The sequence below is a fragment of the Leguminivora glycinivorella genome, chromosome 23 (genome assembly GCF_023078275.1).
Source record: "Leguminivora glycinivorella isolate SPB_JAAS2020 chromosome 23, LegGlyc_1.1, whole genome shotgun sequence".
NCBI classification, from domain to species: domain Eukaryota; kingdom Metazoa; phylum Arthropoda; class Insecta; order Lepidoptera; family Tortricidae; genus Leguminivora; species Leguminivora glycinivorella.
This window is the reverse complement of record NC_062993.1, coordinates 11,924,924-11,952,583: the sequence shown is the minus strand read 5'-3', so window position 1 is coordinate 11,952,583 and position 27,660 is coordinate 11,924,924. Positions and strand designations below refer to the sequence as shown.

General features: G+C 38.9%; 1 protein-coding gene and 1 long non-coding RNA gene across 2 annotated transcripts; one reads left to right on the top strand and one right to left on the bottom strand.

The window, feature by feature from the left end:
- Nucleotides 1-3,600: 3,600 nt before the first annotated feature.
- On the bottom strand, nucleotides 3,601-23,612 carry LOC125238411. The gene is made up of 7 exons (XM_048145737.1): nucleotides 23,433-23,612; nucleotides 22,621-22,721; nucleotides 20,378-20,469; nucleotides 10,763-10,858; nucleotides 9,508-9,605; nucleotides 6,127-6,192; nucleotides 3,601-4,153 (listed from the first exon to the last, which is right to left on the bottom strand). The coding sequence occupies exons 1-7, from the start codon at nucleotides 23,479-23,481 to the stop codon at nucleotides 3,792-3,794; spliced, it is 864 nt and encodes a 287-aa protein (XP_048001694.1). The 5' UTR covers nucleotides 23,482-23,612; the 3' UTR covers nucleotides 3,601-3,791.
- LOC125238412 lies at nucleotides 20,875-21,479 on the top strand. The gene is made up of 2 exons (XR_007178442.1): nucleotides 20,875-21,168; nucleotides 21,421-21,479. It is a non-coding gene; the product is annotated as an uncharacterized LOC125238412 (long non-coding RNA).
- Nucleotides 23,613-27,660: the final 4,048 nt, after the last annotated feature.

Here is a 27,660-nt window from a genome sequence, read left to right as displayed (position 1 = left end):
CCTGTTACAGCGCCCCACGCTTTTACAATCAAATATTATAATTAAAAGCACATAGTTTACTCTTCATCCCAGCAATAGAGACAACTTGAACGATCCATAATTTATTTTTGGCTTTTACGTGCATTTATAAAAGCGTGTTTTTCTAGAGTTTTTTAAACTATAAATTTATTTTATACTTTTTAGTCGTTAATAATGAAATATATTTAAAATATAAACAAAAATATTATTTCAAGTAGGCGAATTTCGCAAGCCATTTGTGGCTTAACACGTATTGCTATTGCTTAATAAGAATTAATACCACCTGGGGCCCATTTCTCAAAACTGAAAGTTACAAGTTACAAGCGGAAGTCTCTTTCCAACTTGTCATATTAGACATTGACAACCAGTTGAAAATTGTAACTTGTAGCTTCGAGAAATGGGCCCCTGATGTATAGGTACCAAGTTTATCGCAATTAAGTCATTCATTTAAAAATTTTTTCATAGTGCTGCGCTAATTTGAAGATTAATGCAATACAGAACTTAAGGATTTCATCTTACAGAGTAGGAAAGAGACAAAAGGTTGAATTTTCTCAGTCGCTCTCTAGTATATTTGCGTGGGGTTGAACCTGGCTATGGAACGTGGACGCGACAGTTTGCTAAGCAACTAAAAGACTGATAGTGGCTCTGGGATCTGTAGACCTTCGCGACGTGCTTAGCAGTGGCGTGGCGTGAAATTTTTCGTTGATAAAGCCCTTACTTTTGCCCCCCTTACTTTTGCTCTTAAGGGTCACAAGAAAGCCCTAACCCAACTTATTTTAAATATTACATTGATCTTTCTTTTTTGAGCCCCCCTTACTTTTGCTCTTAAGGGTCACAAACCCTAACCCAACTTATTTTAAATATTACGTTGATCTTTCTTTTATGGGGGGGCTTCGCCCCCCGAGCCCCCCTTAGTTTTGTTCTTAAGGGTCACAAGAAAACCCTAACCCAACTTATTTTACATACTACGATGATCCTTTTTTTTGCGGGGGGCTTTGCCCCCCGAGCCCCCCTTACTTTTGCTCTTAAGGGTCACAAGCCCTAACCCAACTTATTTAAAATATTACGTTGATCTTTCTTTTATGCGGGGGGCTTCGCCCCCCGAGCCCCCCTTTCTTTGCTCTTAAGGGTCACAAGAAAACCCTAACCCAATTTATTTTAAATATTACGTTCATCTTCTTTTATGCGGGGGGCTTCGCCCCCCGAGCCCCCCTTACTTTTGCTCTTAAGGGTCACAAGAAAACCCTAACCCAACTTATTTTAAATATTACGTTGATCTTTCTTTTATGCCGGGGGCTTCGCACCCCGAGCCCCCCTTACTTTTGCACTTAAGGGTCACAAGAAAACCCTAACCTAATTTATTTTAAATATTACGTTGATCTTTTTTTTTTTATGGGGCTTCGCCCCCCAAGCCCCCCTTACTTTTGCACTTAAGGGTCACAAGAAAACCCTAACCTAATTTATTTTAAATATTACGTTGATCTTTTTTTTATGCGGGGGACTTTGCCCCCCGAGCCCCCCTTACTTTTGCTCTTTAGGGTCACAAGCCCTAACCCAACTTATTTTAAATATTACGTTGATCTTTCTTTTATGCGGGGGGCTTCGCCCCTCGAGCCCCCCTTTCTTTGCTCTTAAGGGTCACAAGAAAACCCTAACCCAACTTATTTTAAATATTACGTTGATCTTTCTTTTATGCGGGGGGCTTCGCCCCCCGAGCCCCCCTTACTTTTGCACTTAAGGGTCACAAGAAAACCGTAACCCAATTTATTTTAAATATTACGTTGATCTTCTTTTATGCGGGGGGCTTCGCCCCCCGAGCCCCCCTTACTTTTGCTCTTAAGGGTCACAAGAAAACACTTTTTTTTTAGTTTAGGGGGGGAAAATGCGTTCCGCATACCACTAGGGTGCGAGGGGGGACCCTAGTGGTTATGTGGGACTCCCGTATTGGCTAATGAGGCCACGGTATACCCACTAAAAACCCCCCCACATGCCACCTCGCCGCCTTGTTGGCGGGGTTACCGGAACACTTACGATTACAACGGCGACCCCGCCGGCGGCAGCCGCCCACTTGCAGCTCCTCCGTGGATGCCCAACGGCCCTCCACAATGAGTGCGCCAGATGACAGGGCGCACCCTCCTCCTCGGCCACTTATGGGTACAGTGACGGACCCCCTCGAGTCCGCCACAAAGAGGCCATGGGCGCCAGAAGAGTTCCGGCGCCCGGCGGTGGGAATGGTCTCTGGTTCCACCGCTAACCAAGTCGGCCGCAAAGGATAGGGAAAACGGCGCACCGTAATACCGGCACCGTAATAAGCCCACTTGGAGCGTCCTCCTCGGGCCAGCTCGCCCATCAACAAGCCGGCCCTGGTTGCTTCTTCGCTTCACCGTGGGTGACCAAGCCACGGTTACTAAGCCCCTCCACCACGACAAGGTGAGCAACCTGCGGGGGGTCACAAGAAAACCCTAACCCAACTTATTTTAAATACTACGTTGATCTTTCTTTTATGCCATCATGGAATGCCAGTGCCAATCTTCGGGCTTCATTATCAGACCTTGAAACCTAGTCGTGGTCAAAGTTCATTATAAGTATTTTCTAAGAAACCAGAAAACAGCTATGATACGAAGTTCCATCATGTAGTTCCAGTTCATATCTTCCGGCTCCATCATCAGACCTTGAAACCTAATCGTAGTCAAAGTTCATTACAATACTTTTCTAAGAAACCCAAAAACAGCTATGATACGATGTTCTATCCTGTAGTTCCAGGTCATATTTTCCAGCTTCATCATCAGACCTTGAAACCTAATCGTAGTCAAAGTTTATTACAAGACTTTTCTAAGAAACCCAAAAACAGCTATGATACGATGTTCCATCATGTAGTTCCAGGTCATATCTTCCAGCTTCATCATCAGACCTTGAAACCTAATCGTAGTCAAAGTTCATTACAAGACTTTTCTAAGAAACCCAAAAACTGCTATGATACGATGTTCCATCATGTAATTCCAGTTCATATCTTCCGGCTCCATCATCAGACCTTGAAACTTAATCGTAGTCAAAGTTTATTACAAGACTTTTCTAAGAAACCCAAAAACAGCTATGATACGATGTTCCATTATGTAGTTCCAGTTCATATCTTCCGGCTCCATCATCAGACCTTGAAACCTAATCGTAGTCAAAGTTCATTACAAGACTTTTCTAAGAAACCCAAAAACAGCTATGATACGATGTTCCATCATGTAGTTCCAGTTCATATCTTCCGGCTCCATCATCAGATCAGTTCAACAGTATCATATTATTGTATTGTCATCAGAACTACATACAGCTGCCAATTTTCATTACGCTACGATCCCTGGAAGATAGTTAAATTAGCCTCCGCAGATTCCATTACATAGTTAGTTACATACACGACGACCTAATAAAAGCGTGTTAAAAAACCCCCGACCGCGACATGGTAGACCGATTTTCATGAAACATGGCTAATAACACTCCCGGCTAACTCAGCTAACAAAACTAAATCTAAATCGGTTCATCCGTTCAGAAGCTACGATGCCACAGACAAACAGACAGACAGACACGTCAAACTTATAACACGTCGTTTTTGCGTCGTGGGTTAAAAATTAAGGGGAAAGAGGGAAACCATTAACCATTGCTCTCAGTTGGCCCTTTAAATAAATAAAATTGAAATTGAATTAACAGCTCGTCGTGTTTCCACTGGCTACTGTTTTTTCATAGATGACAAGTTTCGTGCTTTCTTCCACACACGACTGTAGCTCTTGCTAACCGGCCTTCTTAGTACTTGCAGTAGTAGTAGTAGCTTCAGTAGTAGTAGTTATTCTAACAGTAACGGGAATTCCGTGTTCGTCCAGGACCAAATTTTTATTTTCATCAGTAACATTGTAGTACACTATAGTGACTCTTATCCTGTCTGTCACAACATTTCCTTCATCGTCTAACATAGTTGAACCGTCTTCGTCGAAGAAATTGACGTATTGATATTCGAAGGGGGCAGGGGCTGTGGATTCAGTGACTTCGGAAGTGTAGTAGGTAGCATAGGCTTCGAATTCGGTTTCGTCCCCCGCATCAGCTATGTACATTTGAGTGAGTTTTGAGTTGTTGGACATTTGGTCGTAGGTCATATCTGGGAAAGAAAAGATTATAAAACTTTTGGCATGAGAATAACAATGGAAGAGATAGAATAAAACAATTATCCACATAAACTTAACATATCATGTATATAAGTATAAAGTATGTGTATAAGTGTGTATAAAGTATGTGTAACATGTATATAAGTGTAAGTAGTAGTATGTGTATTCTGCGCATAAAGTGGCAGGACAAAATACCGAACACGGAGGTCCTCCGTCGCGCCAGGATGCCGGGTATCCAGGCACTCGTCATTAAGCACCAGTTGAGGTGGGGTGGCCACGTCGTACGCATGGACGATAGTAGATTACCCAAAGCGGTTTTCTATTCCGAACTCGCTGTCGGAAAGAGGAAACAGGGGGGTCAGTACCTACGCCACAAGGACGTCCTCAAGCGTCACCTAACCACTTGCGGCATACCGAGTGACTCCTGGGAGGAGATGGCGTTGCGTAGAACTGAATGGCGCGCAACTGTGCATAAAAAAGTTGAACAATACGAGCGGCAACGTTTGGAAGACCTGGATGCTAAACGTCATCTCCGTAAGACACGACCGAAGCCCTCGTATAGCTATACCTACAACCCTGCCGGCCAGCTTCATTGCGCAACCTGTGATCGCACTTTCAAAACCAAGTTTGGCTTCGCAAGCCACATCAGAGCGTTCCATGCTTCGGATCAATAACCGTTGGAGGAGTCGCCGTCGCCGGACACGGCGAGGAGGACTATATATATATATATAAGTATAAACTAAGATGTGCTTAAGCGTCACATGAAAAAATGTGACATAGAGCCCTCGCGATGGGAGCAGTAGGCGACCATGCGTACGGAATGGCGAACTGCAATACTAAGGTAACCGGTTTTGAATCTCGGAGGCGCTTAGAGCTTGACGCCAAGCGTGACAAAATTAAAGCAAGACCACCTGCGGCAATAGCATATAACTACGTTAAAGGTGTGCTCACATGACCGCAATGTTCGCGAACATTTACCGCCAAGATTTGCTTCGTCAGCCACTAAGAGTTGCGAGCGCATCAACGACAGCACCGGAGTTGACAGCAGTCGCCGTGGCCGATTTCGGCCGTGGAGAGCATTATTATAACCTAAGACTCGCAACGCTCAAAATTCCATTCTTAGTCATGGAATCTCTGTTTAGCCACCGCGAGCACTCATGCCTGACGACGGGTCTCCTAAATGATGATGGTATCCACATCCACATACACATTGTGCTCATGTACATTGGTTAATTAGTTTTTGGGCCGGTTGCATCAAACCTGGATCGATCACATCCTTAATATTTATAAATTAATATAATCCCTGCTTATAATATACGTATGTATGTATCACCAGCACGGGAAGCATGGTCGCGCGATAGACGATAAAATAGCAGGCCGTCCCTATCGCACTATTTGTAAGTGCGATAGAGACTTACTTAAGTCACGCGATATGCTCAGCTGTCCCGCACTCCTCTCTGGCTCCACAGAATACCAGCGCCGTTGGCAACGCCTAGGTCGCCTAGTCGTGCCAACTGCATTGCTGAGTGAAGACCATTTCAGCTTCACATGTTCTTAGAATAGAATAGAATATAGAATATTTTTTTATTTAACATCAGTTTGGACAAATATAACAAAGATAAATACAACACAATCTACATGTTAAATTGGGAGCCCACTCAACATATTGCCACGGCATGCCGAAGCGCTGATTTTCACTAATTTTTCTTTTCATCTGTCTGTATCGTATTCTTCTTCTAGATTTTATAATTGTTTCCTATTACGTTATTTGTTCTTGTAATGTTATGATGTACAGTGTGTTGCCTGAATAAACATTATTCTATTCTATTCTAAACCGTCTGTCACCGTTCGTTACATTTGATTATATGGGAAGTTCCATAGACGTCTGCTGAGTGACGATGATGCGTCTGTCAAATGTGGTTGATGCAACTGGCCCTAAATGTTATTGAAGAAGACTTCTACCTACCAACATAGAGTTCCTTCTCTAGTTTGAGGGCCGTGCAATATCCCATGTAGGCAATAGACCATATAGCTGAAATGCAAATATTCTTAAATTATCTTCAGTTTTCCAGTACAATAAATAATAAATACATTTTTGGGGACACCTTACACAAATAAAATCGGCCAAGAGCGTGTCGGGCCACGCTCAGTGTAGGGTTCCGTAGTTTTCCGTATTTTTCTCAAAAACGACTAAACCTATCAAGTTGAAAACAATTTTCCTAGAAAGTCTTTATAAAGTTCTACTTTTGTGATTTTTTCATATTTTTTAAACATATGGTTCAAAAGTTGGAGGGGGGGACTCTTTTTTTCCTTTAGGAGCGATTATTTCCAAATATATGAATATTATCAAAAAACGATTTGAGTAAACCCTTATTCATTTTTAAATACCTATCCAACAATATATCACACGTTGGGGTTGAAATGAAAAAAAAAAATCTGTCCATTTTTAACTTTTTATTTTTCTACTTTGTCGGCGTGATTGATATACATATTGGTACCAAATTTCAGCTTTCTAGTGCTAACGGTTAATGAGATTATACGCGGACGGACGGACGGACAGACAGACAGACAGACATGGCGAAACTATAAGGGTTCCTAGTTGACTACGGAACCCTAAAAAAAGGTCCGGTCGCTCCGGACGCTCTTTATTGCACAAGGGACGCACATTATTTCCATGTCTGTGTACAGTCGAGTTCATAAATATGTGGGCCATTTTTTTCAAAGTAAAAGGCTACTTGACCCTTTTTCAAAGTATGTCTTATATTATTAATTACTGTCTAATTAAACGAAAAAAAAATAGTACCATATTTTATTACGACTTAAAAAGCCGCAAAAAAATTATTTAAAGTTTACTTTTACGTGATCTGGCCCCAATTTCATATAGGTGACAGGTGCGACAATTGTCACAAAATATTACATATGTAGAATTATTGGTTTCACCACGCTGACAGGTGCGACAATTGTAGAATACAATTGTCACGACTCAAATGGCAATAAGTAAATTTATTTAATGGATATTTTTATGTTTATTGGCTGACTATAAATATAAATGCCTTTGTTAACTTCGATAAAACTTATTTAAAACTATTCATTACCTAAATCCTCTCCCACCATTATATAATTTTCTTCGGTAACATTATTTATGTGTATCAAGTAGGCATTGGTTATGTGTTAGTATTTTGTTTCAAAAACAATATTGCAGTATGGATATAATAAGAAAGATGACTATCTTAAAATTGATTTCCGACCGCAAATTCGTGTTATTTGATAAATTTGATAACAAATTAATATCCGCAATGAAAGTTAATAGGTACTTAAATATAAAGGAATAGCTCAACGTTTGATTGAAACGGGTGTATGGCAAATTGGCAAAGAAATAGAAATATCTAAGATATATACCTAACTTGGCACTATACTAAGTATTTAATAAGTTTGAATTATTAAGATATATAAAATTTAGTTCTTATAAACGTGGATAAAAGAAGAAGTAAAAACATTGACCATTAGCTACTACAATAAAAATATTCAAATAACAAATTAAACAAATTAAAACTATTCTAAACTAATAGTTAAAATGCTTAACTAAACTAAAAATATTTGAATTTGGAATTCGGTGTACCTAAATACGAAGGTAACTCGTTCATTTAAAAACGCTTAAATTAATTTGAGGGTATTTGTATAAAATAATATTAATGATAGCTATTTAGGTACATAGGTATATAGTATTTTTTATGATACATAAGTTTAAAAACACAATTTAGTATAATAATATGTATTAACGCAGAGAAATCTCAAAAATATACCTAAGTACTAATAATGTTACGAAGGGGCCAATAGCGTTTACTAACAGCAACACTCTTAACTAATCATCGGTAGGCTTTATGCCCTTGTAATAAGGTACTAACATTGCTGCTGATGGTACAATGATAAAAATAAATTGAGATATCCGTAGTTTGCTACAAATTTAATTTCATATTTACGTAGCATTATTGAAACTTATATCGACGGCGAAGTAACAGGAACTCCTAACTAAGTACGAAAACCTAAGTATGTATATAGGTAGGAATTACTGTCACTATCACAAATAGTGTCACTATACCACTCGCATGGGCAGCCATTTTGAACAACGCGTATGTCAACCACAAATTACTACAATTGTCACACAATTCGACACATCTTAATCCTCCTGTCGAGATTCACCGACAATTCTACAAATATGTCGCCTAGAAATAATAATTATTGTTTCACAACATAATTGTAATACATACAATTTTAGCAAAATGCCTGTCATGTTTGTAAGCAATTCTATAGAAAATATTTTATAAAATTGTAATTTGTCACCTGTCATCGACAATTGTCGCTCGACATATGTCACTGACAATTGTAGCCTTTTTGAAATAGGGGCCAGGCAGAAACAACATCAGCCATATTAATCTATAGAATATCTATGACATGACGTCAGTATATTTAGAAAAAAATATTTCACATTGTCACACCCGTCAACGACTATGAATTTTAATACAATAGAGGTTGCTTCTATGGAGATCAGATTACTACCTCTAATTTCCATAGTTGATCTGAATTATGTGACGTCACTCCATTGGCCAACACCGTTTTCGGAGTCCATAATTAAAAAAAAAAACATACACACATCTTTAATTAAAAATACGCAGTCATCACGCACTTTTAATCCCCGCAAGCTATAAATATTGATTTCTTAAGTCAAATACTACAGAAAACAATAACTTGATGTGCTAAATTCGATACGAGTCTAGTAGCCTATTGTCCCCTACCCCACTTTTTTTTGGATTTGGAAATGTTTATGTGTTTTCCACTCAGAATCACGAGCTCATTCAATCCTAATAGGAGAAAAAAAAGTGTCCTAAGGTTTTTTCCCATTCCGTTTCCATTTTTCCATACATTTTGTATGGCGGTCACGGAATGGAAGGTCTGAAAAATGTATGGAAATCTTGGGACATTTCTTTTCTAAAATCATGATCGAAAGACCTCGCGATTCTGTTACAAAAAAAGTCGGGTGGACAACTTTGAAATAACCACAAAATTAAAATTTTGAAAAAACCCCCGACCGCGACATAGTAGACCGATTTTCATGAAACATGGAGAACACTCCTGACTAGCTTTCAGACAAAAAAAACTAAATCTAAATCGGTTCATCCGTTCGGGAGCTACGATGCCACAGACAGACACACACACACACAGACAGACAGACAAACAGACAGACAGACACGTCAAACTTATGGCCCATGTCTACCTAAATTTTTACACCTTATTGCAACGAGTTAAGGTTATGGTGAAGCAGGTGAAGGCGATGTACACATTGACCTACCGTCCAATCTGGAGAGACAGTTGTGGAAGTCCAAAGCGCAGTAGTCGCGGAAGCTAAAATATATGTAGTCAACGGTGCGCGCGCATACCGCACCTGTCCTACAAATAAAATAAAATATTCTTTATTGCAACTAACTAATGCATAGAGATGGGCCAAGGTAGCGACCGAATGGGCGCCACAAATTACCAGAGGCCGAGGTAGACCAAAGATGAGATGGCGGAAAGACCTGGACTCATTTTGTGGCGGCTGGCGAAAGCATCCACAGAGCCGTCACGAGTGGCGGAAAACAGGAGAGGCCTTTGCCCAGCAGTGGGACACATTATTGGCTATAAAAAAAATGCAACTATAAGGTTACGTATATATATTGGTCCCTGGCTTTCAAAGTAGGTCTCCTTCTGTCTCAAGAGCCAGTTTTTTCCCGTTTACAATCAGGTATAAGGTTATATTGGTTTAAACTAACACAATCTTCACTCATATTATTAAATTAAAACGGGACTTAATCGCGTAAAACTTACGTTTATATTAACCCGACGTAATTTTAATCAAAATAAAAGGTTAGAAATTTCATCTTAGTGGAATCCAGTGATTAGCAAGTGTAAACGTGAGATAACTTCCGGTCCCATATCATCGGATGTCGTGAGTGTTGTATGTAGGCAGAGTGGCAACCCTAGCGTAAAAGTGACTGATGACAATCAAGTGCGGGTAGTTCGAAAAACTCGTACAGCTAGAAGATGTTGATACAACTCCCAGCCAGTCTACCCGTGACCACGGACGTAATGTCATGTCCGAAACGTCGGGTTAAATATAAAACGTAAGTTTTACGCGATTAAGTCCCGTTTTAATTTAATAATATAGGTACAAGGTTTCTTCACATTTTTAATTTTATGGTTAGGTTATGCCCAAGAACTATGTCGGCTGATATATGGGTAATTTTTTCAAAGTTGTCCACCCCATTTTTTTTTGGATTTGGAAATTTTTATGTGTTTTTCACTCCGTATCGCGAGCTCTTTCAATCCTAATAGGAGAAAAAAGTGTCCCAAGGTTTTTTCCCATTCCGTTACCATTTTTTCATACATTTTGTATGGCGGTAACGGAATGGAAGGTTCGAAAAAATGTATGGAAATCTTGGGACATTTTTTTTCTCCTATCAGGATCGAAAGAGCTCTCGATTCTAAGTATGAATCGCGTAAAAAATACCTACAAAAAAAGGTGGGGTGGATAACTTTGAAAAAAAAAAATGGCCTATATACTATACCTGTACGCCTTCATACATCGGAATCTCATATAATCGCATCGCTCTCGGGTCAAGTTGTAGTATATGCGAGAAGTGGCCTTGGTTGTACGGACTGTCCTGAAAAGTCGAACAATTTTATTGGCTCATTCATTCATTGAGTTGGGTACTTAGTACTTACCAAAGACATATAACTCCGTATAGTCAGATAAAGTCTAAGAAAAAAACGTACCTCAGTACCATACAAAAAAAAGTACGGTGGCCTAGATGGCATTACACCTTTGGGGTACGCTCAGCTATTAAATGGCGCTAATATTAATATTTGATATTTTAACACATATCAAGCTAAGACTATGGGCCAAATTGTCAAAACTGAGGTTCAAAAGTTTTAAGCCAAGAGAAGGCAGTCTATGCACTGTGATTACAGATTTTATTTCGACAGTAACTCTCTATAATACTCGATCCTCTTTGGTGAGTATCTACAATTTTTTATGCGTTTTAAAACACGTTAGCTAATAGCGTAAATGTCATAAAAAAAATATTGGGGACACCTTATACAGATCAACTTAGCCCCAAACTAAGCAAAGCTTGTACTATGGGTGCTAAGCGACGATATACATACTTATATAGATAAATACATACTTATATGGTTCCGATCTAGCTTCCGCGCCAACCGCACGTCTCTTGCGCTCCCTTTTTTATATGTGTACCTACTTTCCGATTTTTAATTCAAAAAATATAGTTTTTGTGCAAATTTCGGATTTTCACTGCGTGTTTAACTCCCAGCCGTTACAAAGTCTGGTCTTAAATGAGGCTGGCAACCCCAGCAAGATAAACATCTCTAAGAGAAGGCTCGCTAAATTTTAATCCTTAATAAGTTATAAAAGCTTACGAACATTGTGGTGAAGTGTACAACAGTGGCGTGGTCCGCCTTGCGGACGAAATCACGTCAAATTCAACTACGGTGCACAACATTTCAACGTTTCCTGCCACAGTAAAGTACGTAGATAACCGTTTACACTTTAAAAATCCGAAATTTCGTCAAAGATAACGGGATAACAACGTGACGTACACAGCTGTTGAAGCAAACTGACGTTGACATTTCTGACAGTGACATTGGCGACAGATTGGATAGAGGGTGACACATTAGCACGTATGCCAACATCATAATTGCAACTGTCAACAGAAGGGAGCGTTCGGAAACCACATCACGTTAGCATATTTATCCTAGCCAATATACTCAGCGGTTTCGTCCAACATGGCTCTGTGCGCTGGTTGCAAATTAGTAGCTGAAGATGGAAGATACATGAAATGTAGTAAATGCGCTCAATCGTACGACTTATTGTGTGCCGGGTTAATGTTGGATAGATACCTAGCTTTGTCAAACGAGGACCTCAATTGCTGGATTTGTATGGATTGCCGACGTACAATACCCAAAACTGGAAATACAAATACACCTGTACGTCTGTGATGTGGGACGTTGAATCAAACAACTATCTCGGAGTATAGAGGTATATTCCCTCAAATAACCTAAGTGACAGCTTATATAGTAGACGAATACACGTGTGTGGGTGAGGTGTAGTACACACACTACACCTCCCTTCTTGATGAAAAAAAAAAAATGATTAAAATAAGTTTTCAAAAGTTAATCATTTTTTTTTGGTAAAATAATTATACTTTGTTACATTCGTTATAAGAGTATAATTGGATCCAAAGATAACTACGATATAAAAATAGTGTTTAACAATGTAAAATAGTCTATAATATAAAGAATTTGTTTAATATTAACCAAAAATATACCAACACAAAAAGAAAAACCAGTTTTTTTTTTTCAGAGAAAAAATTTGCATTTAGTTTCAGATCCAGTTTAAAGATTTTTTACAATTTTATAAAGCACTGTGTTTTTTTTTTTGATGAAATAAAACAAAACAATAATAATATAGCTACAGTTATAAAGTTGAAACAAAGGATTTTTATATAGCTATTTATTCGTACACATATTCGTGTAAAAATAATATATGTAATTTACACAACCGTAATTAGAAAAACAAACAATTTCAACTTACAAGTTAACACGATAAGACAAGTTAAGACATAACTAAATGTATACTCTCTAATTAGTAATAATCACATTTTTAAATGCCGTAGTGCATTCGTCAATACACTACGAGTCGCATGTCAAGTATGTATTACAATACATGTTTTTGTCCTTGGTACCATTTATTATATTTGATATTATTTAAGTTATTTGTAACTTGCATTCATTGTTTTACATTTGTATTTTAGTATGACGCGTCTATAGTTAAGAGTACATGTATTATATTAATTTTATTCAACATTAAATATCGTCATAAAGTGGCATCTTCAATGCTTCACTTAAATCAAGGGTCAAGGGTACGCAACGCTTGCATTCGTGGTCGGCCGACCTATCAATAACAATGTATTTATTTGCTCAGGGTACAAGGATATTTTTTTTTTAAGCGCGCACACATACAATATATTTCGCATACAGGCAGTTCTTTTAACACTTCCTTACATAATAACCTTCCATGTGTCCAAGGAGTCTTCACGATTGGTACTCGACCGAATCATGATCAGATCTCCAAGGATTCCCTAGCCTGCCTTGTACCCTGGCGTACCCTTGTTAACCTAGTCGCACAACACCGCCTCTCGGGTCATTGTTGTTGCGATAGGTATATTTTATTTTACGCAATTTCTTTCACATTTCATTCTTACAAAATCAAAACGTTCAAACCCCAATCACGCAATTACACACCGCGAAAACATCAACATATAAGATTTTCCGCAACTCCTAGTTGATCAGGTCAGGGTCCTTAGAAAAACTTAAATGTTTTTGTTTTCCATTCCATTTTAAGACCAAACGAATCATTATTTCACTTTACAAACCTTTCAAAATCATTCATTTAAAACCAACGTTAACTCTTTAGCACTTACCTTTACTTCTCACAAAAAAATTCCGACCTTTACAATATCTCGCTGTTATATAAAAGTGTTGTCAATAAGCTCAATTTTTTTTTTTTATATATATATTTTGTCAGAACCGTGTAAAAGAAAGTCTAGTCCGATACAAAAACAAATTGCTCATTCGTAAAAACACGTAAAAATAACATTAACTTATTTATTTTAAGTAAACTATATATTTTGACCTACTTCAATATGTTTAAATCTGAAATGTACCTATCGATTACTTTAAAATATACTTGTATTACTAATATATTTTAACCAATCTATGACCTGACAACTATGTAATGTGAGCTGAAATAACAGACGGCGCCTACCGATCCATAAAAGGAGTACACGCGCCGCCGTCATGCGCCATAAATGCATAAAGAATGAAAGTATGTCTCTATAATTGTTCTTGTATATCAAATCAACAAATTGAAAAAGTTTTTTTTTTTTAACACACACATTACATTAATTTCGTTATAAAACGGAATTTTATATGGGTCACTTAAAAAAAAATCTGAATCCGTTGCCTAATTCGTACATTTTTTGTAACTATTCTTGATTACCTATATCACTTACCTAACAAAACCTTAGTATTTACTTAAAACAAAACACAAAATATTCGATATAATTCGATGTCCTTTACATAATTATAAGACACAAATTGTTCACTATTTTACTTTTAATACACACTTTTACACATTAACGTTGTATTGTCCTCGCTACTCGCCTGCCCAGGACCTGAGATAAGGCCATGAGCAATCCATCCTGTGCTGGCAATGCCGGAATATACTGGCTGTGCCAGCATCTGCGTCCAGCGACATCACGACACCAACAACCCCCTGCTGCATACCATCCTTTTATCCCTTATTTCACTGTGTTTAAATCGAGCCAGTTTATATCACTTACGTTCACATTCGTATGATAAGTTCGTACTTATCATCAAAAAAGTTTTGTTAACATCACCTCTTAACGAAGTCTACGAACTTTATTTCTCGTCCGGAATTGAACACTGAATTTACACTGTAGGTAATGCGTCCGAAGTCACCGATTTTTTATAACTTTTTTTTTTTAAATGAGAAAGTTTCACCAATTAAATTCACCGAAAATATAAATTTCAATAGTCCACACTGAAGTATTATAAATATTATAATCCATAAAGTGTCCTTCAATATATATTTTTTTAATTATATCCTTGGCCTTGGTTGCAATGGCGCGGCGCGGCGCGCCGCCAGTGCAGCACAAGGCCGCACTGGCAGGATCGCCATGTGATGTGGGACGTTGAATCAAACAACTATCTCGGAGTATAGAGGTATATTCCCTCAAATAACCTAAGTGACAGCTTATATAGTAGACGAATACACGTGTGTGGGTGAGGTGTAGTACACACACTACACGTCTATTTCCTAGCCTAAGCAACTGTATGGGTAATGATGGTTCAATTGCTGAAATAGTTGATACCTCAGATTTGGACTTGGATAACGACATTAAAAATATCACCATTGAGCGAGGGCAGTACAGGTCAAAGAAAACTCATCGAGTGGACGAGCCGCCGCCTAGGTGTGCATGCGGCGGAGCCACACTACGATCTATTATAAGGGAAGAGCTTAACACTCTATTTGCAAACCGGAACCCTTCTTGGCTCTTGGATGCCATCTTGCCCATGTCAACTGAGCTTAAACAAACAATGAATAAGGTTTTAGATATTCAGAGCTCGCTATTAACTAAACTAAATGAATTCACCACCTCTCCGTCGACTGTAACACCGTCTAGCACATGCAAGCAAACGCAGCAGGTGGATATATCTGCACATAGTGCTCATTTGTCACCCCAACCAGAAACATCCAAATTAAACTTGCCTATTTCTACCACTGGCAACCCCGTTACTACGACAAAATCCCCTGCGCTCTGCTCTATACAACAAGTTGTACCAGAAAGTGCTCCTCTGGCTCTTCCAAATTCTGCAAGCAAGCCGCTGGATAGTAGGAAAATTAATGTTGTTAACGGTGATGCAAGCGACCATGACCATGACGATGATAGTCGTGACAATACCTCCACTACTGCAGAAAACGAACTAGCTTGGAAAAGTGTGCAGTACAGGAGGGGACGGATGTCTAACCCACCCTCCAAAGACGACAGTAATCGTGATCGTAGTGGTGCCCAAGGAGTCTCTGGGGGTAACGGCTATTGTGGCAGCGACGTCGGTGGACACAGACGTAGAAGCAGAGCTAGCGGTCTCGTGGGACGAGCCGGCGCCGAGAGTGGCATGTGCCGCGGCACGGCGCCGCCTGGTGCTACTCCCTTGTCTGCTGCGGAGCGACTGCAACAGTTACATCTATGCTACGTTCAGGAAGGCACCACAGCTGAACAAGTGCGGGCACATCTGGAGACTATCTGTGAAAGTGACGTGTGTACGGTCGAACCCCTTAAGCCCCGGGGGAACTATTCATCATTCAAGCTTGGAGTGCCCGCAAAGTTCTCTGACCGAGTGCTGTCAGCTAGTAATTGGGCCGAAGGAATATGTGTTAAATATTGGCGACAGAACTTTCGTTCCGGCCGGGGAAAAGCCGTGTCGACGGCCCACCCCCGGCAGAAAAAACTATTGTTTAACTACCAGAACGTCCGGGGATTGCGATCTAAGACTGACATGTTTATTAAGAATGTTATAGCTTGTAAATTTGACATTATTGGCCTTACGGAAACCTTTCTGACAAGCTCCGTGTGCGACGGTGAGCTCTTCCCCAGCGGGTGGCGCGTGGCGCGACGAGACCGCGCGGGCGACGCCGGCTGGGGCGGGGTGCTGCTGGCCGCGCGAGACCGCTATTCAATGCGTGTCCTCCATGATATCGATGGCCTTACCACTGATATGGAATTGTTATTTGCAATAATCACTTATAAGAATTTGAAATTTCTGTGTTGTGTCGTATACCTACCTCCGAGCTATAATGCTGACCAGTATACGAATGTTTTGACATGTATTGAAAATGCTGTATGTGCTTATCCTGACCTATGTTTCATTTTGTTAGGCGATTTTAATCTTAATTCATGTTCTTCTAGTGTTAAATGTGACTTTGATTTATTTTGCGACTTTTGTAAACTGACTCAATATAATAATGTTTTTAATGAACACGGGGGCATGTTAGATCTCGTGCTGAGTGATTTGGATGAAAAACTTTTGTCGGTATATGCCTGTTCTGATGAAGCGTTGGTCCCGATGGACGCGTACCACCCACCCCTTGCGCTTTTAGTAACGTTTCCCTGCAGCCTGCCTCCGCCGTCCGCCCCGCCGCGCTCGCGCGCCGCCTCCTGCCCAGACTGGAACTGGCGTAAGGCGGACTACCAAATGCTCTATCCGGCTCTGGCAGCCATTGATTGGACCGATCTCCTGTCAGCTGCTGATGTTGATTCTGCTACCGAAATTCTGTACACCAAACTTTATTCGTGTATCAATCAATTTGTTCCTTTAAAAAATCGCACTAATAATAATTCTAAATACGTATACCCAAAATGGTTCACAGGGGAGATTATACGCAATATTAAATTAAAATATTTTCACTTGAAACGTTTCAGACAAGAAGGCAAGGATTTCAATTGGCATATGTTCAAATATTACAGAACACAAGTAAAGTATTTGATTGATGATGCGTATAAACTTTACCTTCATAATGTACAACGTAATATTATTAGTTGCCCGGGGAAGTTCTGGGATTATGTCAAAGACAAAAAAAGGGAACGACAGCACAGTGACGAGTCTTTTTATTTTAAAGGAAGAGAAGTGAGTGGTCAGGATGCTGCGGATGCCTTCGCCAATTATTTCAGCTCCGTGTTCCAGCAAGATAGGCCGAACCTGGACGCGGCGGCCGCGGCGCGCGTGGCACATGTCTCCGGTGACTCGAGAACTGTCTCCATTCCCTTCGTTTCTGAGTCTGATTTAAGGGCGGCTATACGTAAAATTAAACCCCGCTCATCTAGCGGGCCGGACGGTATCCCAGTATTTCTAGCCAAAGATTGTGCTGATACATTGGTTACGCCTCTAATGCATATATTTAACCTTTCGCTCAGATGTTCCATCTATCCAAATCGCTGGAAAACTTCTAGGGTGACGCCAGTTCCCAAGGAAGGTAACAATACGGATATTACCTCTTTTAGGCCTATAGCCGTGCTGCCTGTGTTTGGCAAGATATTTGAAATCATGCTCAATTGCCATATAAGTGTACAGGTGGCAGATCGCTTGCACCCCAGTCAGCACGGCTTCCGTAAGTCGCGATCCACTGTCACGAATCTTGTTGCTCTTGCTGACTATGTCTGCAAGGAGATGGATGTTGGTCGCCAGGTCGATGCAGCTTATTTCGACTTTAGAAAAGCTTTCGACCTGGTCGACAATGACATATTGCTGGGCAAGTTGGCGCTAGTGGGCTTCACGCCGAAGCTATTAGATTTTTTAGCTAGTTATATGTGCGGTAGGCAACAGTACGTTAGGGTGAGCGGCTTCGAGTCTAGCGATTACTGTACGCTGTCTGGTGTAAGTCAGGGCAGTACCCTTGGCCCCACTCTGTTTCTTATTATGATAAATGACTTGCCTGATACAATTAGGGCAGCTAAATGTCTTCTTTTCGCCGATGACCTGAAGCTGCTCCTAGGCATTGGTGATAGTAGTGACAGTGCGGCGTTGCAAGCTGATATTGATGCTGCTGCTGGGTGGAGCGTGAGAAATAGACTTCCCTTTAATGCCAAAAAGTGTAAGGCGATAACTTTCACACGTAAACGTTCCGCACTCCAAACTGAGTACAGTCTAGCGGGCTCGTCTTTGGAGAAAGTCACTGATATTCGTGACCTGGGTTTAATGTTGGATAGCAAATTTGACTTCCATTCGCATATCACTAACATTAGCAGGCAGGCCAGTAAAACCTTAGGATTTGTAATGAGAATATCCAAGCAATTTCACGTCGGAGTGGCCAAGGTTCTCTATAATGCTTACGTACGCAGTAAGTTGGAGTATGGTGCGGTTGTCTGGGATCCGTATGAAGCCAAGTATTCATTAATGCTTGAGAAAACACAACGGAAATTTGCACGCTGGTTGTACAAGAAAGCTTATGGATACTACCCGTACCTCTACCCTTCCATCTTTGTCTCGGGGATGGTTGGGCTAGACACCCTCGGTTTGAGGAGGAAGTTGCTGCTCCTGATACACTATCTCTCCATCATCCACCACCATGTTGATAGCCCAGATGTGTTAGGAAAGATAGGGTTATTAGTTCCCAAGCGTGTGCCGCGCGACTTGGAGGGGGCGGTGGCACCGCGTCGCCGGCCGTGTCTGCTGCAGCGGCCGACCGCTCGCACGTGTTACGCGAGGCACGCGCCCACCACGCGTGCTTTAACGCTTCTCCAGGCGATGCTCACTCAGCACGTTGACGTTGACATGTTTGCTGATCGTTTAGCATACTTATGCAAAACTGCTAGACAATTTATGAATTTTTATTTGACTGACCCGTAATCTGTTTGACATTATTTTAAATTTTCTTATTTTATTTAACCTCTTAATTGTTTATTTGATTAGTTTGACTTGTTCGACATTTATACGACATTTTACCTAAGCATGTTTTATTTTTATTATATTGCATGTATTGTTAATGTGTAGGTGTATTGGTTCAGACTGTAAGCTTGCACTATGTTCAATAAATAAATAAAAAAAATAAAAATATACATAGAAAACATCCATGACTTAGGAACAAATATCTATGCTCATCACAAATAAATGCCCTTACCGGGATTCGTACCCAGGACCGCGGCTTAGCAGGCAGGGTCACTACCGACTGAGCCACACCGGTCGTCAAATATATATAACTTATTATACTTATCCTTTGGAGTGTCAGCCGGCCGACTCCCAACCGATTATGACAATCAAATTAGAATAAAATCAAAATTCCAATAACTCAAAAACCAGTCTGACACTCGAGGAGTTATTTGTTTCCCTGTCGTGTCCCACTGTTGGGAAAAGGACTCCCTCTTTTTAACCCCCGACGCAAAAACGACGGGGTGTTACAAGTTTGACGTGTCTGTCTGTGTGTATGTCTGTCTGTCTGTTTGTTTGTCTGTCTGTCTGTGTGTGTGTGTCTGTCTGTGGCATCGTAGCTCTCGAACGGATGAACCAATTTTGATTTAGTATTTTTTTTGTCTGAAAGCTGAGTTAGTCGGAAGTGATATTAGCTATGTTTCATGAAAAGAGGTCCACTAAATCGCGGTCGGGGTTTTTTTCAATATTTTAATTTTGTGGTTAGGTTATTCTTCCTCGCGGTCTAAGGCAACAAAACGCAAAAAGGTGATGGTCACTTGACAAAATGTTTTTGAGGTTATGTTAGGAAGTTACACTTCTGCCGCGCGGAGGGACCCCACGCATTTTTATTTTTATTTTGTCCAGCCTGTTAACACCCCCGACCAGGGGGCCGATTTTTGAGTCTCACGCGTTCGAATTCAGAAAATTGACACTGAAAATAATAAGCAACGCAACTCACCGTTTTCAACCGGTATTTTAGTAACAAAGACAAAATCCCATACGCGAGATTCAAAAATCGCCTCCAGCGCAGTATCTTCACCTCCACTACGTATTTTTTTTAAACTATAGCAGATCTAAATAATAAATAAACAGCATGTATAAAATCATACATAACTTACCATAAGTGTTCGGGATTTTTCACTTTCCACGGAAAAAAAGGTATAATACGAGTTGAGACACCTTGTCGTCTGAAATACCTGGATCCATACAACTGAGGAACAAGAAGTTGATTGTCTTAAAATATTTTTTTTTTTTTTTTTTTATATTATAGGACATTCTTACACAGATTGACTGAGGCCCACGGTAAGCTCAAGAAGGCTTGTGTTGTGGGTACTCAGACAACGATATATATATATAATATATAAATATTTATATACATAGAAAACATCCATGACTCAGGAACAAATATCTGTGCTCATCACACAAATAAATGCCCTTACCGGGATTCGAACCCGGGACCGCGGCGTAGCAGGCAGGGTCACTACCGACTGCGCCAGACCGGTCGTCACGTCAATAATTACATTATGATTCAAGTGCGGAAAATAGAAAATTTGAAGCGATGAGCATAATTAAACCACGAATAAAGAGAATAACTGAAATCGAGGCGTTAACAACACTTTCTAACCTCCTAAGGCCCAAGGTCCTTCCTATAGTAATAATTAAGTTGGTCATTCAGACCCAGCTTCTTCAACGACTGTATAGTCATAGCGTACCACGGTCCTACCAGTAGGACTTATTATAAAAGCCATCATTTTGATTTCAAATTGCGCACCAATCTAAACTGACGTATACGATTTTCTAGAGGGGTATTTTAGTTTGAATGTGAACACACTTATAAGCTTGAAAAATAAAAACAAAGTGTCAAACTGACAAGTTACAGACGGCGACATGGGTATTCCGTGAAGGAGAGGTTAGTAAATCCAATTTTATTTATGTAATCTTGAGTAATTTTTTACTAATTTTTAAATTATGTTCTTTTTTATAAGTTATTTTACGGAGTTAAGTAATAATTTCATTGATTTTGCTTATATTTTACGGAATACGGGATGTAAAAATGTTAAGTCCTATGAGTAGTACCTCGGGTTTATACAACTACATATAATTTAATAATAATGTTTGTGGTGGTTGCAAAAACTGACACATATTGCTTTTATTGTTGTAGGATTAAATGACAGAGAAACATAATTCGCTCTTAGGGAATCAGAAATAGAAACTGAAGATAAGGAAACAGACTTTTGCGACATAAAACTCATAGAAACAAATTTTGTACAAACAAGATCCTGGTATGATTCCTCTAGTTCCTACGTCGATATTGCTCTGTCAGAACTATTCCAAAGCCTATCCACGGCAGGACCCGATATTTCGCCATGCAGCTTCTGCAGGACGTCGTCAAGGAGCGCCTACAAGAGGACGATCTCACGCTCGCAGTGGAGTAACGTTCGTCCAAGAAGAGCGTAAAATCTTAATTTTTGGGTCTAGTAAACCACTAAAGACTGATTAAAAGTGATTTTAGTGCATTATATTATTTAAATAAGACTATTATTTTATTGTATTCATTCAATAAAACTAAAAAAGAAACAAATCTTAAGTGAGTTTTTTTAATTTCGTAATATAAATTACGTTTTTTTATAAGCCCATGGTCCTTCCTGTAGGACTTTTTTAATTAAAATCAGATTATCCTAAAAGGCATCATAAACTGATAATAAATATGCCCCAAAGCTGTCGGTGGCATACAAGTACAATAACATTAAAAAAATGTGTTCCTAATGTTTGGGCCTGAACGAGTATAAAACAATAGTACTACTGGTAGTACCGTGGTTCGCAATGACTAGGGGCCGAATTTCGCCTTGGGCCTTAGGAGGCTAAATAAAATACTCAGGGTTTTAATAAATATACCCGCTTTGCCCGGCGGCTATATTTCCGAGCTCATATAACCCGGCAACCTTCAAATCTAGGGTGAACAGGCATCTTCTGGGTGAGCTCACTCCATCGTAGGCCACGACTTTTCCCTTGGCTTGTCTGTGGCCAAAAGTAAGCCCATTTATAATAATAATAATAAAAAAAACAAGCGAACGGTTTCATAGCGAAGAGTCTCGACCAACATCTCGAGAGACTCTCGCTAGGTGGTTGGATCAAGGGTCAGATGCAGAAGGCGGTGATCTTGGACACGGCGCGGATAGTCCGACGGTTCCTCTCTCTGCAGCCCTAACCACCGGCAGCTTGGGCCCTGCCCCGCTGCTGACGGCACCTTAGGTTAGGTTTTTTATAATATGTTTTTTTTATTGTTTTGTAAGTGGTTTTGTATTTTACTTTTATATTCCAATTATAAATAGCCTAGCCTAAAAGACTCTGTTGTCCTTACCTGTTTATTTCTTCTTCTTATAATTTCAGATCTTCTATCATTATGGTTATTTAACTCACTATCTTTTCCATGTATTGGTAGACATGTTGTTAGGTAAAATACTGAACAAAAAAAAACAAATTAAGAAAAATTAAAAGACATTAATTACTAATAAATCTAATTATATTCCTTATTTTTATAAGACTTCAAAAATTATAAGCTAATAAGTTATAAACCATGTTAACCTAAATCTAAATATTGCCTAAATTAAAACTAAAATTTAAATTCCCCCTTCGGCAGTGTTCCGTAGATGCTGGCAGCATTACCTCGCTGAATCGCAATTAGATTCCTTAATTTCCTCTTAGATATTTAAAATGATTTCACATTGTACAATTGATTTTAATCATAGCTATGTAGCTGTAGCTTAAAATAAAATGCAACGAAGTTCTGAAGAAACTACACAAAATAATATATTTGCTAGTTATTTCATAATTATGTTTAACAAAGTTAATATTTAGAAGCAAATATAATATTAAAATATTTAGAGCATTTTAGCAGTACCCACCTCAGAGGAGGCTAAGCAAATATTTAGTTTTGCTATTGATTACTTTAATAAGTACAATTTGTAAACACTAGAATAAGGTACAATGGAGCTGGCATAATCATGTTAATGATTTAAGTCTCTAAAAATAAATGAATAAAAAAAAAGTAGGAACTTCCCTAAATTCCTTGATGTTTGTTTCGTAATTATAAAAATTCGATGCTAAAAACAGTTTTAATGCAACTTTTAAAAATACCAACTCTTATGATACATAAAAAAAATTGTTACTTACTTGCACAACTAGCGATCAGTATAAAAAATAACGTTATAGAGATTGACATTAGTGTTAAATCTACACTAAAAGAACCAATGAACTTTTTCCTGATTTTATAATATATATATTTTGGTCAAAAAATATTTTTTATTTGGTGTTAGGGTGGATTTCACATCATGGCAATTAACAACTTTGACAAACAAGACCCCCCACTATACAAAATACCTACCAATCCTACCATTTGTGTTCTATTTAAATTTAATTTAATATTTATTTCATTAATGAACAATGAACTGTTTCACTTCACTGTACTTGATATTGTATATTGCATGTTAGATCCTAAGAAATACAAAACTAATTAGCACGTAAGGTTTAACTGTCAGTGTTAATTTTATGCAATAAATTGAATTGAATTGAATTGAATTGAATTGAATTGAATTGAATTGAATTGAATTGAATTGAATTGAATTGAAGTTGTAAGACGTATTTAAAACTGAGTACATATACAATGGTGTGTCACCATTTTACATAGCATTGTTAAAGAAATAAGCATTTATAATTAAATTGTTATCAAAACGCATAATCACAAACAAGATTTTATGACAAAATTTAATTTTATTTACAGACTGACATGAGTTTTTTAACGTTTTTGAGCACGGTACTTTACAGCGTAACGTTATGGAAAATTCCAAAGGTAGCGCCATCTAGACGACCATACATTTTGATTGATGGTTCCGTGGTTCCTCAGAGCATATAATAATAGAGAGCGGACAAGCCGCCGGCGAGTATGTCACAGTTGTAAGCTCATTGAGCACACAGTTGAAATGCAATGAAATGAAATACTTATTTTTCAAGTAGGTATATTACATTGGGCATAATATGAACGTCAAATACAGCTATGCCGGAGATAACCCTACGCCTCAGCCTCGAGAAGTTTTCAGTCCCCCCTTAATTGGAGGAGGGTATCCACTGTGGGACCGGCAAGAAACTCAAGTTGTTGTGCGCGATGTCACGACTCGCTGGTCATTCGCATGCAAACAGACATGGTTATGATGCGCGTGTATTGCGCAATAGCCCAATAGGAGCGTCCGCCTACAAGTGTGTGTGGGTTCAAGTACTTGTACCAGGCGTATTCAATAGGCTACTTGACCCTTTTTTAAAGTCTGTCTTATATGTTATAAACTGAAATAAATACCATACACTAAAGAAAAAGCGATCAAGCCCACTGGTGGCGAAGCCGGGAATCGAACCCGGGTCTCCAGCTAACGCGGCTGACGTGCTAAAACCGTTACACCACCCCGACCGCCAAGGTACCCGTCGAAATTTCTCTAGTGTATGTTATCTCTGAAGGCTAGGCGCCCTTGACCAACTTTTAATAAATTTTTTTTTATCGAAAATACGTAGTCAAAATACACTTTTTATGCTCAAAGTCTATAAATATTGTTTTTTTATGTCAAATACTACAAAATACAATCATTTACTGTGCCAAACTCGATACGAGTCTAGTTAGCCTATCACCCGGCATGCCGATCTCTTTCCTTCATATATCTGTGGTAACAATATGTACCTTACCTATGTGTATGCATGTCTGTATGTGTGTGTATGCGTGTTTGTATCGGGCTAGTTCTGAACGGAAGCAGTCGGCGGAAACGGTCTAGATACCTGCAGCGGCACTTTTATAATTGTCAGTTTATCGCGAAATAGTTTGCAACTTGCAGTAGACATTGTATGAACCTTGGCATTTGAAGTGAATCACGTAAGGGTATTGATGTGCCGATGGAAAGTTTCCAAGATTACGATCAACATAGAAAAATTCTGAAACTTTCCTACTTTTTGTATGGAGATTGAAACTTTACATTTCATATATTTACATACATACATACAATAATCACGCCTTTATCCCATAAAGGGGTAGGCAGAGCACATGAACTACTAAGTTTCAGTGCCACTCTTGGCAAAAAGGGGTTGAAAGAAATCCAAATTGTGACATTGCAGTGATAGGTCCCAGCCTGTCGCCTACGCCACAATTTAACCCATATCCCACAGTCGACTATTTTACGACATCCAAGAGAAGAAAGGGTTTTATTATTATTTATTATTATTTATTTTTTATTTTTTTATTAAAATGGACGAATTCAGTGTAATAGTTTTAACTAGTTTTAAGGCTATGACGTGTAATATGTATATTTTATATTTACCAATAAAGTCTGTATATCTTTATCTGTATATCTGTATTTTATATTAAGTGAAATACTACACACATATATTTAAATTTCCTATATTTCTTGTGAAACTTTTATTATAACATTTCATTTAACCTTAACTTTCATTAGTTTTCCAAGAGCTTCTCAATTTTTATGGAAAATTTCCGCAACATACGCATCAGTACGTAAGTCCGTTTTCACATTATCCGATCCGATATCGGATGTCGGAAGGATTTCAACAGAAAAAATCCAAAGTGGCGCCTGTAATGTATGGGATATCGGTCCGACATCCGATATCGGATCGGATAATGAGAAAACGCACTAAGGGTACCTAGACCTAAAATCATAAATTTTCTGCTTGGGAATTCATTTAATACTAAAGAATCATCATTCAACTTGTAGACTATTATATATTCTGTGCTTGTAGCTCTCTTTGCGGATTCTCATACTGATTGATGAATGATATAAATTAAAAAAAGTATTTAAAAAAACAATCAACTAGAAAATACTGGAAGAAAACTGAAAAACAAAAGACTTTGTTAATGCAAGGATAGGTTGTGCTCTAGAATTGCACATATAATCGTATATATAAAACTGTATACACGGTGTTCCACAAGGAGCCTGACAAATTCAATAATATACCCTGATTAATTTTATTGGAACACGCCTAATTTTTTTAGAAATAAATGCCAATTAAAAAGTTGCTTGACTAAAACTGCTAAACTATATACACTCTAAACTCTCTTTACCTTGACGTTAGGAGTTTGGCACATATCTATTTTCTTCTTTTGTTCTCGTAAATGTGTCGCTTAAATCTTTCGAGTCCTTGTGTTGCACAGTGTATACTTTCAGACACTCTTGTCCGCCATTAATGGCCGGACGTGATTTAGTACACACCCTTTTTTAATTCCCTTTTAGGACAAGGATGATTTCTGCTGAACAGAATGTTTAATTTCAATGAATGAAGCGCTGGTGGCCTATAGCGGTAAGAGCGTGCGGCTTTCGATCCGGAGGTCGCGGGATCGAACCCGGCTCGTACCAATGAGTTTTTCTGAACTTATTTGCGAAATGTCATTTAATATTTGCCAGTCGCTTTTCGGTGAAGGATAACATCGTGAGGAAACCGGACTAATTCCAATAAGGCCTAGTTACCCTTCGGGTTGGAAGGTCAGATGGCAGTCGCTTTCGTAAAACTAGTGCCTACACCAAATCTTGGGATTAGTTGTCAAAGTGGACCCCAGGCTCCCGTGAGTCGTGGCAAATGCCGGGATAACGCAAGGAGGATGATGATGAGAATGTTTCAATGAACGTAACACAAAACATGTTTTTCAAATTCGTCTTCCTATTGCTAAAACACTATGTTATTGTTAGGTCCTGTGTTGTTAAACTAGATAATAATCATTAGTATCATTGTTTTCCTAAATCCTGTTGTCTAGGTCATAACATAGTTAGCTACCCTATTTATCTAGGTTGTTCAGTGAAAATAGTTCTAACCTAGTTTTGTAGTATTTATAGTTGTTTATCTAGGCTGATAATTTACGAATAAAATGCATTCTGACGTGTTACTTGTAACAATAATTGATAACTGATAAAGACATCCAACTGACGTAGATATACTCGTAGCAAGATCACAGACCTATCATTTCGCTTACACTTAAAGACTGCTGGAGTGTGCAAAAGAGAAGCTTTCACGTATATGATCATCCTATGAGTGCAAAAGAGGCAGACTACAAATGAAAAAACGTGACCATTTTTGATGACAGGCAGCGGCCGCTAGCGGCCTACTCAATTTAAGTTAACGGATTAATCGTACTTTTCAGTATAAAAAGTTGTATTTAGATGACACAGTGAGTGCTTTCCGTTTGGATGAAACAGTTAGAAAAGCAAATTATTCACGTTATCATACATAATTTCTGAATTAAATATTCCTAATGACACTTGACATTGGTCCAGTTTTGGTCTCACTTTTGATATTCGACAGTTGTTCTTTGTCATCCTACTTCTATGAGCAAGATACGCCATGATGTCAGAATTCTAACTTT